The 18,444-nt window shown below is 39.0% G+C and overlaps 1 protein-coding gene across 1 annotated transcript; it reads left to right on the forward strand.

The window, feature by feature from the left end:
• The first annotated feature begins 1,541 nt into the window (after window positions 1-1,541).
• Window positions 1,542-18,381, forward strand: plcd1a (phospholipase C, delta 1a). The gene is made up of 15 exons (XM_059327245.1): window positions 1,542-1,731; window positions 5,413-5,571; window positions 10,450-10,678; window positions 11,163-11,292; window positions 11,420-11,648; window positions 11,729-11,930; window positions 12,831-12,975; window positions 13,073-13,225; window positions 14,278-14,427; window positions 14,516-14,672; window positions 14,750-14,866; window positions 14,974-15,152; window positions 16,227-16,362; window positions 16,438-16,587; window positions 17,486-18,381. Exons 1-15 carry the CDS (start codon window positions 1,632-1,634, stop codon window positions 17,575-17,577), a joined length of 2,328 nt encoding a protein of 775 aa, XP_059183228.1. The 5' UTR covers window positions 1,542-1,631; the 3' UTR covers window positions 17,578-18,381.
• Window positions 18,382-18,444: the final 63 nt, after the last annotated feature.

The raw sequence follows: 18,444 nt of genomic DNA on the forward strand, positions 1-18,444 counted from the left end.
TGCATAAATCAGATCAATATAGGTGCAAGAATGCTGGAAAAAAATCACAGCTCTGACTTAATGTATGTACAGCAAAGCCTCCATATACTATTATCTTATCAAGGTTTATATTGGACCTTGTGCAAGTGTTTATTTTTAGTCCATGTTGGGAGAATTCCATCCGTAGGTGTAGTTTCCACTGGCAGGGTGCTGAATGAAAGCAATAAGAGCAAACAGTGGTGGACTTGTCAGACCGGTGTTGCAGTGGGTGTGGACTGATGGCGCATAAGAGCCTGATGGGCTGGCATTAACTCCGCACTGTGTGGGTCGACTCCAAGGGGGACACAGGTTGGATCTTTCCAGGACTAACAGACAAGTTTTATGAGGGTGATAAGTCCTGTGATACCACTGACACTTCTCTAGCAGGAGGAGGAGAAGACTTTAGCCCCGGCGCATGGTGATTTATTTTGACTGGAGTCAGAATGGAGTCAAATGGCATGACAAAACATGGTGAGTTGTTGAGCTGTGTGAGGTGACGCACAGATTTACTACACTGCCTGTTTATTTCTACTTCTATTCTATTCTGTACAAAAGATCACCTGCTAAAGTGTTTTCCATCAAGGGTGGAGTAGAGATTTAGTATATGTATGAAATAAGAGTTTTCATTTACAGGTGTGTATCAAAGAGTATAACACAGAAGTTTTTAAAGGAAAAGAAAGATACATGTATATAACAACAAAATATAAAGGCTATTTTGTTGTTCCAGTGCCGGATGGGCGTCAGATAAATGCTTCCCAACATGAACTCAATGGTTGCTATTGACACAACACCGGGTTGCTTGTAGCTGTCCTTTACAGCTAATTTGTCGCCCAGACGTTCAGGGTGGGGGGCAGTAATTTTGTTTTTGAAGCCAGGACACTATCACGTTTCACACAGTAGGAAAACACCAAGCACATGCAGGTGTTATTTATTTCTAGCCACAGGCAGAGTGCTTGCAAATGATTTACACAGATTTTCAAGGATAAAGTGCAAGTACAGTAGATGTCCACCATGGGGTGGCGCTATTGCACAGTTTACAAGTTCACTGAGGATTCAACAGCAGTTTTCTAGAGTTCTAGACTTAAGTGTTTGACAAAAAGTTATATTTTAGCAATGCATGCAGCCAAATCCACACCAAAAACAAAATGCACGTTAATTACGCGTTTATAAACAATGCAACATGCATTTGAAGAAATAAAATAGTCTATAATGTATTTTTTCTTATTTAAGCAATAGAAAATCGAGTGATACACCTCATTACTGCAAGATTGACTATTTTCCTGTAATCCCTGAATGCACCAGCACATCAGAAATGTCCAAACTCACTGAAATTCATGAGTTTTAACACTAAGAACTTAAAAAAAAAAGACTTAATGTAAGGCAAACTATGCTATCATTTACCCCCCAGTCCTTTAAAATCCTCACCAGAGTGTGTGTGCACAGCTGGACAGTCAGCCACCGCTGCAGGGTAGAATATAACAGAGCAGTAGATGAGTTTAGACCCGCCCCATGAGGGGGGAACTACGTGGTGGCTGCTTCTCCTCCACACCGAGCTCACATTAATCACCGACTGGTTTCATGTTATTACCGTAAAAGAAAAAAGTTATACCACAATGTCTTGTTTTCATAAACGACCGAAAAGGACGAAATCAGAGGAGCTGGCTTTCCAAGAGCAGGTGAAAAAAGTTGCGCAGGAGAATGGAAAACGCCTAGGTAAGTCCCCCAAAGGTGCAAATGTGCCCGAGCTCACAGGGCGCGCGGAGCAGAGTGACGCTCTCTTTATTTTGCCAACACAACATGGGCAGGCGCGCGCACACAATGTTTAGATAACGTGGATTTAGGAAGATCTTAATCTTGTTCACAGATTTAACCTCTCAGCATTGTGATGTTGTTTGTGTTGCTGTGAGGTGACATGCTGTATGTGTAGTGCAGTAAAGAGGCTGTATGGAGGCTTCTTCGTTGCCTTGAGCGGTGAATTCTTTCTTTCTCATCGGAGGAGAAAATGACATGGCATGCAACCTTTATGTGTCTCAAAAAAAAGGGACAAACACAGGAAGGCGTTGTGACCTTGAAAAGAGCTGAATAAACAGAGGGGATCTCCCCTGTGGGGTGGCATCTCGTCATATGCAACTTTTTTTATAAACCATGTAGCAGCACACGAGTGGCATTTATTGATTTATTAGTCATATTCAGAGAGAAGCAGTGTTGGGGGAAGCTCCTCTGAAAGCTTTGCAAGCGACCAATTACTGTACACTGCAAGAAGTTAAACTACAGAAAAACTGCCAGAGGAGGGGGAAAGTTTTGTTTGGTTAACAAAAGATACTTGGAAAAAGTTGTTCAAACCACTTTTTAGAGAACAAGAACAACAATGACCGAACGATTAAATGGTTGTGTCAAGTGAATGAAATTAAAAAGAATGGTGAAAAAAATGACCACACACTTTAATATTGTGAATCATATCACATTGCAATATTAGCTACTTTATTGATCTTATTGCAAAGCTATGGCTTTGCTAAACCAAAAAAGAAAATTCATAAAAGAAAATAGCATTTTAATAAAATACTCCACTATTCGCAGGTATGTGCAATAAATGTCAGCTTTGTGTCAATCAATCACACACCTGCCCTCCAGAAACAAGAGTCCAGGTGTGGGATAAACTAAAAGTACTCAAATCACTATATGTTGAACTACCAGCAAGCTTTAGCAAAATGTTGTAAATGTTGTTTGTTGTAAGCTTTACAAAGCAAATAATATCAACTACAGTGAGTGTGGCTATCATAAAACAGTATATGAGGGAAATTCAACTGTTATTCACACGTGATTTTTCACCATTTGGTTTGTTTTGCTCAACCCTTTTACCCCAACCCAACACATTTTTAAATGGGGACATTTCGAACATCTGTTTCCACAGAGTTATTTTTTTACTGTAGAAACCAAAAGCATCTCGAGTGCCTCTCATGTTGTGTGTGAACCTTTAATTACCAAGCTCCTCAGAGGCATTTCACCTTTAAATCTTGCCATCTTCTTGTCCGAGCTTGTCTCAGAGGTGGCAGCCAGATTTGGATCTGAAAAGGATTACTCTGCAAAAAAAAAGGAAAAGAAAACTCATCTGATTCTCATAAACTCCCTTCAAATGCACAGTATGATTCATGGTTGTGACATGGGAAGTATTTATTGCTTTTCTACAGTATTTTCGTAACACAGACTAGCCAGTGACGAAAGAAGAAGTACTCAGATCTTGTACAAGTAGAAGTCATGCATTCACATGTTTACTCAAGCAAAAGTAAAACTAACTTTGCAGAACGACCAATTTCACTATAATGTAGTTAATATGTGCATCACTCATCAAGTATTAATCCAGTAAAGGTGGAACTAATTTAAACTATTTTATACAAATTAGTTAGCTAATTCCCATTAGCTTGGTAGTGTGAATTCCCCCCTCGGGATTAATAAAGTTAAATCTCAATCTTTAATATAACACCTTTGTTTATAATATGTTGTATTATTAATCTGAATCGGCGAAACAACTCAATTTATCAAATAAATGTAGTGGAGTAAAAAGTACAAATATAGTGGAGTAGAAGAAGAAAGTAGCAGGAAATTAAAATACTCAAGTAAAGTACAAGTACTTAGTAGGTGACTAAAAGCCTCCTCTTCACGGTCAAAGTAGATAACATGGAAAAGGAGATGACAAACAAGCAGAAGCTGCTACTACAAGCTGAGGGAGTTAAGCCCCTGATGGAAAGCCTGACTGAGCAGAGGCGGCGTTGTAGCTCTCGAGCAGCTTTGCCCAGTCCTCCTCCCAGCCTGCAGAGAGGCCACAGGCTCATGAAAAAGCCTCTGTGAGTCTGTGGCGGGGAAAAATATGCCTGTAATGTGTTTTTCCTGCCCACGACCCTGACACAATCCCAGCGGAGTTGTAGTGAATCTATCCTCAAATGGCCTCTTGCTTACTGAGGACATCATTACAGATCTTTACACAACTGCTCTGCATTATATTTAATGATCATTTTAAGCTTGTGTGGTGCATAAAGCTGCATGCAAAGTTCAGTTCCACCCACATGCGCTGACTAACACCAACATTACCTCACATCTACACGGATGGAAATAAAGTCATTGTCCTGTGAGCTTGTTGTGTATCTACAGATGTTACACACCCTTCCCAGAAAGCCATAATCAGCAGATTACTTTACCAAGAGTGATAAGTCACTGGCATATAAATCACTGTACTGTACACTCAGAACTGAGTACAGAAGTACACATGCTGGAGACACAATCACTGGGACAAGATACACAGTCAGCTGACTATGCACATATTTCCACTGTTAAATTAAAGGCTCTCTTTTAGGCAAAATAAATGAATAGTGCAAAATTTTAAATATGAAAAAAATGTTCTAAAACCCCACATAAGTACAGTTCTGCTGACTGGCCTTAAAAAAAAACAGGTGTCATAGCCAAATTAGCCAAGTTATGAAAGGGAAATGTAGTGTGTGGTTAAACGGCTATGCCACTGTTACATATTACTCATAAAGTAAGTAAATAAACAGCTTTTTAAACCAAAGTTAAAATGTGCTGTACAATGCAAACAGTGAAGAAAAATACAGTTAAGGTAAAAACTTACTTGAGGAGTAATATCCTGTGAAAACCGTATAAGAGTATAATTCTGTGGTTCTGGATTTATTTTTGTCTCTCTCTTTTTTGTCAGCAGCACACACTGTGAAAACTACTAGAAAATAAAAGACGTAAAAAGTTTCAAATATCACATTTTAAAGTCTCTCAATTGATAAACAAACAGGCCCAAACATGTTTGCAGAGAAGTGATGAAATATCTACTCTCTTCTATCAATAAAATTACTGACAACATATCACATTGTCCATGAAAAAGCACATCAACAAAAATATGGACAAATATAAAATATTTAATATAATTACTCTGTGCACCTCATGGACCATGCGCACAATAAGGTCACTTTAGGGCTGCATGTCTTTTCTCTGTCTCCATGTTGGTTCTTACCCATAATGCCACAGTTTGCCCTTAAATGAACTCTGGTCATGTGACCAGTAAAAATAAACATACATGAAGAGCACTAAAATATTAAAGTTTTTTTAAAGGTGGTAAATTTTAGAGATGTTCTTTTACCCTTTTTAACTAATGGTTGTTTGCATGCATGTATTGCATTATGGGAAATGCAGTTGCAATGTCATTAGAACTTTTGTGAGTCTTTATGTAGCATCCATTCAAGGAAATGAAAGGCTTTCATACATTTGACACAAGTTTATTGGAATCTTACCACACATATTATCCCTTAATGATGTCGTAATTTCCCTCTACAAAAGACATGACTTCCTTGTGCATCTTACATTTAACATAATATTTGTGTATGACCTCTGCAGGTTTGGAGGGAGATCCAGATCTACAGTTCCTGCTGGTCGGCGGGAAGCTGGTCAAGATTCGCTCGAGCTCCTGGAAGAAGAACCGCTTCTTCGTGCTTCAGGAAGACTGCAAGACGTTGTGGCATGAGTCCCACAAAACATTCAGGCGAAACCAGACTTGTAAGTGTCATCAATAACTGGTTTCATGTGTGCTTGCGATTTTTTGTGTGTGTGAATAAGATTGAATCAAAAGGGAACTGGCATTGTAACATTATATATAGTAGATAATTAAAAAAAGAGGAAAAGTTTTATAAAATCTTCTGAGTTCTGCTTTCTGCAAGTAACTTTACTTGGCCTAGTTTATCCCACTGTCTTTTTGAGCTGTACATCCTTCTGCTATTATTCTGTCAACACAGACTTCTCCGTTTAGATCTCAACAATAGCTTCTTGCAAACACACCCCTCAAATCCCTCTGGTACTACAGAGTATGTGAGAAGTAGAAGAATGGAAACAACTCACACAGATACTGCAGTGTGGTCAAAAAGAGACTGGAAAATGCTAGTGTTTGCCCATGACAGATTATCTGTATGGATACTTCCTCTGGGCCCTCTGGTAACTCTGATCTCCCTCTTATCCCAGTGTCTACTGCTGCTACCAGACCTGATAACCTCTGCCCCGAGCCAGAGCCTTGAACAAACACTAAAAGACATATCAGTGCGACTTATACACTTCATACAGACACACAGAGGTGATACTGAGCGATGCTGTCGTGTGAACGGTGTCAAAGCTGTTTTTTGACATGAGCAAACTGGCTTAGAGATGGGCTTTCAGTTCGCAGGCATTTCCTTGTTTACGGAAATAAGCGTGCATGTTTTATTACTTTCCTGTGTGCTTTAGCAAGACACAATCACCAATCAGCTCTAAAGTACTTTGACATAAGGTAAGAGTTTGTGGGAGGAAGGCACGTATTTCTGTATGAGGTTCATTTGCGGCATTACTGAAGCAGAAGCTGGCTCGGAAGTCGTTCAATACTACTGACACATTGTGATGTAGTGCCTGTAAATCATCCACACTCTGTAACTGAGTGAGAGAAAAGTCCTCCACTCTGGATCACTTCTCATCAGTCCCAATAGATTGAAAGCTCCTGCTCTCTTTTTTCATCTCTCTGTCATCCTACTTGATATCTATTCACACACACAGAGACACACATGCATGTACACACTGTCAGGGTCACATGAGGTGGATGTCAGAGGCTTTGCATTCCACTGTAAAGATGACACAAATATCTCATGAAACACTTCCCTCATATTACTGTCAGTCTGGTATTTGTCACAGAGATTAAAAGAAAAAAACAAAACAACATTTGCAGATTTATCAGATCAGAATTTGACTAAACAATGTTTGTGGGATCATATTCAAACAAGTCTAACAGATGTGGTTTATAGGTGGTTTTTGTTTTGCATGCCAATATACACAGGGTTTTTTTGTAGAATAGTTTTCAGCTGTTATTTTTCCAACTTAAAAACTCCAAGCTTAATTATAACCTTCTTTTTTTAAGTGGGGCTTATCCACAGTCAGTGTATTACAATAGATGGTGGTCGGCACACCTCAAGTTTGGAGAAGCAGGCAAGAGTACCAAGACGGAAGCTAAGTGCTTCAATCAATATATTTTAAGTGTACACTATATTTTGAATATTTTTACCACTTTACATTGGCCTCAGACAGCCATGTTTAAGTTTAACCTAGGGTGTTACCTATTCTCTCGTTAAGCCCACCAGACTCCTTTAACAAAAACAGTGATTTTACCTCCCAGAACAAAGGAGTTTCTGGTCTACTTGCTGCCCCAATTGGTTAGTTTGTGACATTGGTGAACCTGAAATAACCCTTTTAAAACACCAAAGTCACACAATAATGCAAACAAACTTACCGACCGAGGCAGTGGTCAACCAGCAACTCACAGTTCTGCAAAGTAGAACTACTGTTTGTGTCATTGGAGTCTAGTGGCTTTGATGAAAGCATAGATAACAGGGCTGTCTGACAACAAAGTAAAGCAGTGAAAATATTCTTATTGCAGCATAAACTTGTTTTTTTTAGGGTGGCCTTTTTCTTTATCTTTACTATCTTTTATTGCCCCCATCCACAGCAGTGTATTGCTTTGCTTCCATGCTGGTGCTCCTGCCTCCTTCTCCAAATTGGGGGCCTGCCAAGCACAATCTACTGTAGTTAACCCTCTAACTATGGATCAGTACTTCATACAGCCCCACTTTGATAAATCCGATCTGTCCCTTTAAGGTCAAGTTCACATTCATATGTTGACATGGCTAACTGAGGCGCCACCTTACTGGAAAACACAGCTGTCTTCTCTTTGAATAAAAGAGTTTTAGAAACAGCAGCATAAACTCTGCACTAGCACAATAATCTCATTGTCTGAAATTTCATCTGGTATTCAAGCAATGTTGGCGTGACACGGATGACATGACTTGGACATTGTGAAGAGATGGGATTCTCTGAAAATCATCCAAATTCACAACTCCTCTAACAGTGGTCTGTTTTGCTGGGGATAATGTGCATGCGCTGATTAAACAAACACTCCTCTTCTGGTGAATGGCTCCTAGGTATTTTGTTCATCCAGACCAGAAGTCAGCTGAGTGTACACCACCAAGCCTTGGGCGTGTTTCACCACGCCGCCCCCTCACTGTTGAGTTTGTCTCTCCAAGTAGTCTGACCTTTAGATCCATCCTGCCCCTAGATAGTCTCTGATTCTTACAGGAACAATGGCCGCTCTTCATGAGATTCTCCAGCCTCGGGATATAAATGGTGGAAACACTGTGATTGTAACCCAGCTTCAACATATGGCCTCTTAGCTAAGCCTCTGGTCTTTGGTGTTTTGTTACGCGGGCGGTTGTTGCTATTTAGCGTGATTACATCATGCGTGGCCGTGCATGCTCTTCCGTACATTAAGCTGCTCAACAACAGAGCAGAACCCCAATGTATGGGTGAAAACAGGCTGTGTTCAGAGACATTCAGTATTTTTTGTCTTTGTGTGGGTGTTTGATACATATTTATTTCTATCCAAAAAAGGTGCATCATAGTATTTTATGTGCTGCCCGTGTAGTGCCAGTGTAGGCGGCAAGGAGATCAAGTCCAGATTGCATCAAACTGTTGTAAAGTGCAGTTATCAAGTCTCCATGGAATGTGTTTGGGTTGCCAAAGAATCCAAATGTGCAGCAGACAACAACAAAATGTTTGAGAGATCAGCTCTTAGACTGTCTCAGAGGGCTCTTAAACTAAAACTGCTGCTTCAGTTTGGTAAACAAGATTCAGCATCAACCTACTGTTGTTATGTAACATGTTTGGAAGCTATGTGTTGGACATTTAGTGAGAAAGAAGTGTTTCACCCACGCCCAAATCTCAAAGTTATATCTTCCTTTTTTTCCACAAGATTTGTCTGTGAGCAAACAATGCAAATTTTCATTCAGCATTTTTGGGAAGAGAAACATTGTAAGTCTATCAAAGTTCATATTAAAGCTTAATATTTCTAGAGTGGAACAAATGACTACATGTGGAAAGGGATAGTGACCAACACCCAACTGATCGATCCAAGGCCCTGCCCCCATTAGTTATTGTTGCTAGGTTGGACAAACTTGACAAAAAGAAACATGCTGGTCCTGTTTGTCACAGTGTGCATGAGTTTTATGGGCAACGTAGCTTATAAAAAGCAGAAAGCAAGGACTGCAGTCATGTAAATCCAAATAAATAACCTTCAGGACAACACATAGCTGTACAGAGATTATTTTAAGAAGTTAAAGAAATGTTTGCTTTGATCTTTCGCTCCTCTAAACTTAGCTAAACATTAGCTAGCTAGTTAGTTTTGCCAACATCAGCTAACTTAAGATGTGTGGTAGTATAAAATGTTATTTATCCAAGTGACATGGTCAAAGTTTAGGTTTCTTTTTTAACATATCAGACTAGCACATATCAAAGTATGAGAGGAAAGGGGAAAGTTGACTGTGGTTCTGCCGCTACCGATAAAGCTACCGCTAAACTGTTGTTGAAGCACAGAGCAAAAACTGGTGCTCCACTCACCTTCACAAAGCATTTTATTGCTCATTGTTTTCATTTTATGGCCCCCAACTTTACTTTTTTGCTTCACTCTCTCTGCTCAAATTAATCTTATTTCATGTGCATAGAGGTGCTACAGTCAAAAAGCTCTGATTAACCTGCTGTTTGCTGCAAACGCACCAAAAAGCAGCAATAAAATTAGTGGCTAGCTAACATAGTGAATGCGCACTTAGAAGCTAAAGACCCAGATAGTTGCCAAAGTCATGTTTTGAGACTAAAATGTTGCATGTCTTCTGGATGTGTAAATAGCCTATGCAAATGTTTGCTAACACAACACAAGGTTATTTACCCCATAAAACTAGTTAAAAACTTGTTCTGCTTTTCCTGGAGCCTGGAGGATGTGTGGTGAAAAGTTTCATGTTTTTATCAGTTGTCTTGTGCCTTGTGAGTGAAGGCCACTGACCACACAGCTGCCACACGGAAGCAAAAGCCTTCCTGTGGATAAAAAAGTAAGAGCTGTGTCATTGTACCTCAAGGCCAGGGCCAGATTAACACTTTGCTGTACCCTGGGCAACAACATTCAAGGGCCCCATCATCACGACCCCAGAATCACCATAATCTGGCAAAATATAGAATAAATTACAGTAATATACAGTTAATATACTCAATACATCAATAATTAACTGTCATCAAGTGCATTTTCATGTACAGATGTGCAAACGCTCATAGAACTACAAATGCACCACTATGTCCTCTTGTCAATGCCACTCACTCACATATGATGTTATGAAAACTTACAGATAGAGACTTGACTCCAAATCCTGAGGGGATGTTCCATGTCAAACTCAATTTAACTCAAAACTTAAATAGTTTGAATATTTTTGGTGGCATTTGCAGCATGTTGAAGTCTAGTTTTGACTTGTTTGGGATTCTTTCTGAGCACATTCAAGTGTTTCGGGGAAAATTTCTGAAAAATCCTTTCTTCTCTCCAAACAGTCTCCATCGATGACATTGATTCAGTGCGCAAGGGACGTCAGTCTGAGGGCCTTAATAAACACACCGACCCCAGTGTTGAAGATCTGTGCTTCTCCATCATCTTCAAGGGCCGCAAGAAAAATCTTGATCTGATGGCGGGAAGTGAACCAGATGCAAAACAGTGGGTCAACGGCCTGGATAAGATCATGAGCAACATGCGCAACCTCAACCACAAGCAGAAGAGCGAGCAGTATCCTTGACAAAGACTTTCTTATCTTTTTATCGATGACAAGGCATGTATAAGACAGTCACTGTACAGGAAGAACATTTTTGATATTTTTTGAACAACATCCACGATACAACACTCCACTACTCCATGATACAACACAAACAACTGCTCAAACATCCGAAAGTAGACATACAGCCACTGACATAAAATTGTAAATGGACAGAGTAAAAAAAAAAAAAAATATATATATATATATATATATATATATATATATATATATATATACATACATATACATATACATCTACATACACATATATACACACACATATATACATACATATACATACATACACAGACAAAGACACATACCTTTACGGACAAAGACTTTCAATGGAAAATATGTTTGTACACAGGTCTGTTGAACTCTTGAGAGGAGAGAAGTCCTGTTTGCAGACCCAGATTTGATGTTTTGTTCTTTATTATCCTTACATCTAAATGCCAGTTGGATCATTAACTGCATGCGGAAAGCAGACAAGAATGAGGATAACAAGATGACCCTGAAGGAGTTGAAGCACTTCCTGCGACAGATCAACGTGGAAGTGGACGACACTTACGCAGAGGATATTTTCAAGGTGAGCCTCAATGAGTCATTTGAGATCCTGCAGATCAGTATGTTGTCCATAAATTGGGCAATTAGTCTAACTTAAAATGTAGTATATCAGGTTGATTGATTGCCCCATGATGCCTCATGTTCCACAGAAATGTGACACGTCCAATTCAGGCTCCCTGGAGGGTTCAGAGATCAGACACTTCTACGACCTGCTGACGCACCGAGAGGAGGTAGATGTGATTTATGGGAATTACGCTCAAACAGAGGGACAGATGAGCTCCAGAGACCTGCTGAACTTCCTGTTGAATGAACAGAGGGAGCAGGTGTCCATGGAGGACGCTCACAAGCTGATTGAAAAATATGAGGTTGATGAAACAGGTAAGTCTTTGGGGTTTTATACAACACTACACAGTATTGAGAGACACATTCCACATATTTATCTGTCCTCTGTCCACCAGCAAAGCAGAAGAAACGTATGACCAAAGATGGCTTCCTGATGTACCTGCACCAGGAGGAGGGCTCTATCTTTAACCCGGCACACAAACAAGTGTATCAGGACATGCACCAGCCCCTCAACCATTACTACATCTCCTCGTCACACAACACATACCTGATGCAAGACCAGCTCAAAGGACCCAGCAGCACAGAAGCCTACATAAAGTAACTACTTTTTACCAACATACTGAATGTAAAGATAACTAAAGAGAACTGGAGATGAGGTTCTGATAACAGCTTTACCCCATTATGTTATTATTTGTGTTTATTGTTTATGCATTTTCTCTTCTCTTCCTAAATTTAGGAACTAAATCTGAAACAAAAAAGTCCTTTTTTTGTAGATTCTTTTTTGCCTTTGTGTAAAAAAAACCTGGAGATTTTAAGCAAATGAAACGTATGTATAATTACAATAGATGGATAGTTTACTTCGTTAGCAATGTGTATCTGTAAGTCACAGTAACTGTGATAACTGCTTATTGGGACTAGCGAAAAACAGGCTGAACTGCTGATTCCTTAGAATGTATGTTAGAACAATCAAATGTGACACAAGACATTTTTAGGGAACCAAAATGTTTCAACATTCATACACTGAAAACACTGTGTGAAAAGGTCAAACTTTGAAGACAACAAAAATAGAAAAACACCCAAAAAGCAGACCACGGAGTTATCGTCTATTTTCCTGTAAATGGGACCATTATTTACAAATTGCTGTATTTAAGAACACTTTAAACTCATATTATAAACATGTTTTATGAAGTAAAAAAAAAGAATATCAAGTCAGAAAATAGGCTAATTTTCTCAGACTTAAACAATACATTCTGACCTTGTTTTGCAATCAGTGTAGTCACCGCCTGCTGGCCATTAGAAAGAATGCAGGTTTAAGGCACTATTGCATTGGCTTCATGTTTCAGCCCTGAAGTTGCCGCTTGACCAAAATTGACCCTAGTTTCCTTTGGTCCAAATGCAGGTAAACTTCCTTGAAACATTTCTGTGATGTTTGAAAAGACAGGAGTGAAGTGAACCCACTGGTGTGCAGGTTTTTATGACGGTTTTCTTTCCCTGCAGAGCACTCATGAAGAGCTGTCGCTGTGTGGAGCTGGACTGTTGGGACGGAGCTGATGGCGAGCCTGTTATTTACCACGGCTACACACTCACATCCAAAGTGCTCTTTAGAGATGTTATCAAAGCCGTCAAAGAATATGCCTTCAAAGTATGTGATATGTTTGTATTTCATCTCCAGCCCTATTCATCTCATTCAGACAGTTATGGAAAGCTTCACTGAATGATTGATTCCTTTGCTCCTCCAGACGTCTGACTACCCAGTGATCCTGTCCCTGGAGAACCACTGCAGCGTGGACCAACAGAAGCTCATGGCCCATCACATGATCTCCATCCTTGGTGATGCTTTGGTCACAAAGCCAATAGGCAACACATTGCCCAGCAACTTCCCCTCACCTGAGGTGCGTTTATCTAGGCTTACTGATTCCTATTACCTAACAGGCACAGTCTTTAGAGCCTTGCTCCCAAATAAACACCAAAGACCGCACCTAAAAAATTCCACCTCTCAAGTTAATGAACCACTTCACTTTCCTGTTTACTTTAACGTGACTATGAGATTTGTCTGGGGAAGGAAGCGGATGAGATTAAAATAAAGTCCATCCTCATTAAGTCAGCCAAATTAAACCACAACTACATTATCAAAAAAGCATCAAGCTCGCATGTCTGCTCCTCCTCCATGTGTTGATAATGTGGGTACACAAGATCTTAGGTTATGCATTTTATTACCTCACCTCAGTGACCACTTAAGGATTAGTTGTTTATTAACTAATAAGTTGTCACAAGATCTGACTACTCGCAGTATGTGAGGGAACACCTTGTTTAATAAGAGATGTTGTTGGCAGAAAAGTTCATTTTTATGTGAACCGGGGCTGGTATTTAGTCTCTGATGAGGTGTGCATTTAATTAGTATTATTAAAAACACTGCCAATTTTCATGAAATCTGGTGGAAAAGTGTAGCCTGGGACAAGGAAGAACCCATAAAAAATTGGAGCAGATCTAAATCATGATAAAGGAATTATTTTAACTTTCTTTAACATTGTGAGACAGGGCATTTGTGCTTCATAAATATTTGATATATATTTGATTATAAACATGTTTGGCTCCCAGATGTACGAAAAAAAAATCCTCTGTACTGGAATAGAAACAAAGAAGGAGCGGAAACATTTGCACGTCAAATATTTAATGACATTCCCAAGCCCCGTTCAAATGTAGCGCCCATGGGATGAATGCCTGTGGCATTGTCTTCCTCAAAGGAAATTATAATTATGCTTTACACAACATTCTCCTCTCTGTCATTGGCTGCTGAGAGGGCGAGACCAGCAGTCACCAATAACACATGCTTTTCTCATTGAAAATAAGAATATGCATTCCTGCATGTAGAAGTTATGCAGCACATTGTGTTTACAAATTGCATATCATAAAAATAGATTGCATTTTGTTTGTTTCTGTGCAGGAGCTGAAGGGCAAGTTCATCATCAAGGGAAAGCGACTGAACAAACTGGATGCTGCCCTCAACAATAACAGCATGCTAGATGAAGACACAGTGTCTGAAGAGGATGAGGCTGCAGATTGTAAAGACAATGGCCAGAAAGCCAAATCAAAGGTACATAAAGTCCCTGTAACTTACGTATACTTTGAAAATACATATATTTACTTCAACAAAACTGAATCCCTATTCTGTTTCCTTTCAGAAATCAAAAATCAAACTCGCCAAAGCGCTCTCAGACATCGTCGTCTACTGCAAGAGTGTCCATTTCAACGGCTTCGAACACGCCAAGGACAGCCACGCGTTCTACGAGATGTCGTCCCTCAAGGAGAGTAAAGCTTTTAACCTGGCTGACACTTCAGGTAAACATCACATCTTATCAGCATTACTGATGTGTTTCAGTTGAGTATGAAAATTTAGTTATAATGTGTTGTTGTAGCGACCGCCTTCATGCATCACAACATGGACAAACTCACTCGGATCTACCCGGCTGGCTCCAGGACCGACTCCTCCAACTATAACCCAGTGCCGATGTGGAACGTTGGCTGCCAGATAGGTACTCTCACATTACCTTATGCAGAGGTCCAGCCATAAAAATATGAAATGTTGTTGTTATATTTGGATTAATGGTTCACTCTCTTCTCTCTCTGATTTGGTTTTTAGTTGCATTAAACTTCCAGACTCCCTCCAAGGAGATGCAAATAAACCAGGGTCGGTTTCTTCAAAACGGTTTTTGTGGCTACATCCTGAAACCTGAATTTCAGAGAGACCTGTCAACTCAGTTTGATCCCAACAACCTCTCCAAAGGGCCCTGGCTAAAGAGGAAGAGCTTTCATGTCATGGTGAGTTTTTTGCAGTTAAACCTGAAAAATAGGTCTTACTGAGCATACAATGGTCATACTGACCATTGTGCTTCACTTTTCCAAAAATGCTCGGACGAATCCTAAAAATGCCATAAAATTAGATATTAATATTATTTTTCACTTTCCCTGAGTTTAAGTGTGAACTTTGAACTTCAGTTCATAACTACCGATGTCATAGTCATGGTTTTTACTACATTTTTCCACAGCGTCACAACTATTTTGGAATAGGGCTTTTACATATATAAATATCTTTTTTTCGACTTTCATTGTGTTAAATCTTTTAACAATGGTAATCACTGCCAAATACTCATTAATTTTCAGAATTTTAACACTTTAAATGTCAGGGTTTTTTTCTGCATCACAGACCTTTTTTTTTTTTTAAGACTGTAATGTGTCTGTGATAAGCAACAACATTGCAATGCTCCATAATAAAGCAGCAATAACACTGGTGGTAGCATGTATTTTCCCTATAGGGAAAGACATGAAAAAATGTCTCAGTCTGGTGGAAAATAGTGAAAACTACAATTCTGAAGCCAGGGATCTAGATGAAAGCCTGATATAAGATAATGCTGGTTTAATGGGTTTCAGTGGAAATGCTTTGTCCTTAAGGGTTTGAGTGTCTGTAATTTGGATACACAGTTTTTTATAGACTTATTATTGGAGATGAGGTTGAACTTCACACCCTTGCCGAAATGTACTCCAAATGCATTAACACAGCCAGAATGATGAAAAGAAAAATTAAAATGAAATAGCCAAAAATGTCCCTAGTGAGGTAAAGTGTTAAACAAAAAAAGGTCATGAAGCGTCGATCAGCTGAGCAGCAGGAAAGCTTTGCAGGAATGCGTTGTTTATCAAGTCACCTGTGTGCTCATGCACATACAAACAAAGCAGAGACCCACTGCAGAAACATTGCTCCACAGCACTAGAGGTCAAAAACCCCACAGGGTACACTCAGCTTTGCATTTGAATTAGAATTTCAAATACTCTGGTATTTACTAATGACTTTTCATGCTGCACTGTACATGATTTGTGTTTCCTATCGTCATATAAAAGGTAATCTCAGCTCAGCAGTTGCCGAAAATCAACAAGGACAAACACAAATCCATCGTTGACCCTCTGGTGAGAGTGGAGATCTACGGCGTCCCGGAAGACAACGCCAGCAAGGAGACACACTACATTGATAACAATGGTGAGCACATAAACAAACACAGATATGGAGACTCCCTCCATGAACAATATAATGAGCAATAATCTTTCCCTGCAGGGTTCAACCCACAGTGGAATGAGAGCTTCCAGTTCGACATCCAGGTCCCAGAGCTGGCCATGGTGCGGTTTGTGGTGGAGGACTATGACTCAACATCCCAGAATGATCTCGTCGGGCATTACTGCCTTCCGCTCACAAGTGTACAGAACGGTAAGAGAGTCCAGCAAGAGCAGCAGGACGCACTGAACTGGAGTCACAATTTCATTGTGAAGTTGTACAAGTACACTCTTACTTTTTATTTTTAATGTAATAACGTTGGTAACTGGAGCTACTTATGATATCAAAAGACAGATGTCTTACCCATTGAGAGAGCCACATGTGTCTCTTTGCACGTGTTTAGGTATCAAATATTCATTTTAAATGTCCTGGTCCAAAATAGTTGCCAACGTTTTCATTTTTTAAAACAGATTTATGTGATGAGCATCTTAACAAATTAACTGCATCATGTGTTTAATCTGCTCTAAACATATTCACCTAAATTACCAAGTATTTCGTGTTAAAAAAAAATCTTGATATTTTAAATAATTCATGTGTCTTGTCACTTATCTGTAGATATTAGTATTTTTTTACACTTTCACCCCAAAATATTCATTTATTTTCAGACTTTTAATCCTTTAAATGTCATAAATGTGTTTGTTTACATAATACCACTTTTGTTTTTTATGAAAAAAAGAAACCCAACACAAACATTTAATCATTTTCTGCATATCAAATGCTCTGGTGTTATTGCTGCTGTATTATGGAGTTTAATGCATAAAAAAAACAATAACACCAGTGGATACTTAGAGTTCAGAGGGTAATTGATTAATTATCACATCACACAGAGGTGTTGACAGTCATGACAGTAAGTTAACAATAAAACTGCAATGACTAATATCAATCATTGGATCGACAAAAGTGTCAATATAAAGAATGATGTAGTTGTTTCAACAGTAAGTCTGACAGCTTCATGTAAATCACATGACTTTAGCTTCTGTGTCTCACATCATATATGAACTGGTTTTGACTCAATTTGCTGACAAAGTCAAAATCACTTCCTTTTCTGCAGGATATCGTCACGTGCCGCTGCTCACCAAGAGAGGTGACGTCATCTGCTCTGCCGGAGTGTTTGTGCATCTCATGCTCGTGGACGCTCAGTAGTCTCGCGTTTGGATAAACCTTCATACCAGCCACAGCATTTCTTTCTTTTTATTTTTTGGAAAACTCTACAGGATTATGTCCAGTTTTTAAAGCTTGGGGATGTCATCTGCGTAACAACTGGTGCTGACTCAGCATTGTCTGCGTAACACTTTCCTGTCATTGTATGATTTTTTTTTTTTTTTTTAAGAAGTATGGTTGAGAGCTTTTGTGTGGAAGTTAAGGAAGAGTAAATGAAAATGTGAATGGAAGAGAAGTGTGGGAAACTATTTAAAGAAAGTCATTAAACTGTGTTTTTCATATTGGGGATAATATTTGGAGATAAGGTGTGCATATCAGCTATAAGATATTTCTGAAGTATTTTATTTTCTACTTTTCTGGAAGCTTAAAATTACCCCTCAGGATTACACAAATCATAGAACAATTTCATTGTGAAGTTGTACAAATACACTCACTTCTTACTTTTTATTTTAATGTAATAATGTTGGTAACTGGAGCTACGTATGATATCAAAAGACAAATGTCTTACCCATTGAGAGAGCCACGTGTGTCTCTTTGCACGTGTTTAGGTATCAAATATTCATATTAAATGTCCTTGTCCAAAATAGTTGCCAACGTTTTCATTTTTTAAAACAGATTTATGTGATGAGTGTCTTAACAAATTAACTGCATCATGTTTTTAATCTGCTCTAAACATATTCACCAAGTATTTCATGTTAAAAAAAAATCTTGATATTTTAAATAATTCATGTCTTGTTACTTATCTGCATTTGCACACGCTCTCGAATAAACCAGCAGAGTCCCTGATTGAAGGTTTTGTGTATTTATTCATAATATTTGTGATTCATTGACAACATCCTGAGAAAATTG

The sequence above is a fragment of the Centropristis striata genome, chromosome 23 (genome assembly GCF_030273125.1).
Source record: "Centropristis striata isolate RG_2023a ecotype Rhode Island chromosome 23, C.striata_1.0, whole genome shotgun sequence".
NCBI classification, from domain to species: domain Eukaryota; kingdom Metazoa; phylum Chordata; class Actinopteri; order Perciformes; family Serranidae; genus Centropristis; species Centropristis striata.

Coding starts and splice junctions, on each gene's coding strand:
- plcd1a (XM_059327245.1), top strand. CDS start 1,632: ATGTCTTGTTTTCATAAACGACCGAAAAGGACGAAATCAGAGGAGCTG. Junction 11,931..12,830: donor AGCACAGAAGCCTACATAAA/GTAACTACTTTT, acceptor CTTTCCCTGCAG/AGCACTCATGAAGAGCTGTC. Junction 14,428..14,515: donor GCCAGAAAGCCAAATCAAAG/GTACATAAAGTC, acceptor GTTTCCTTTCAG/AAATCAAAAATCAAACTCGC.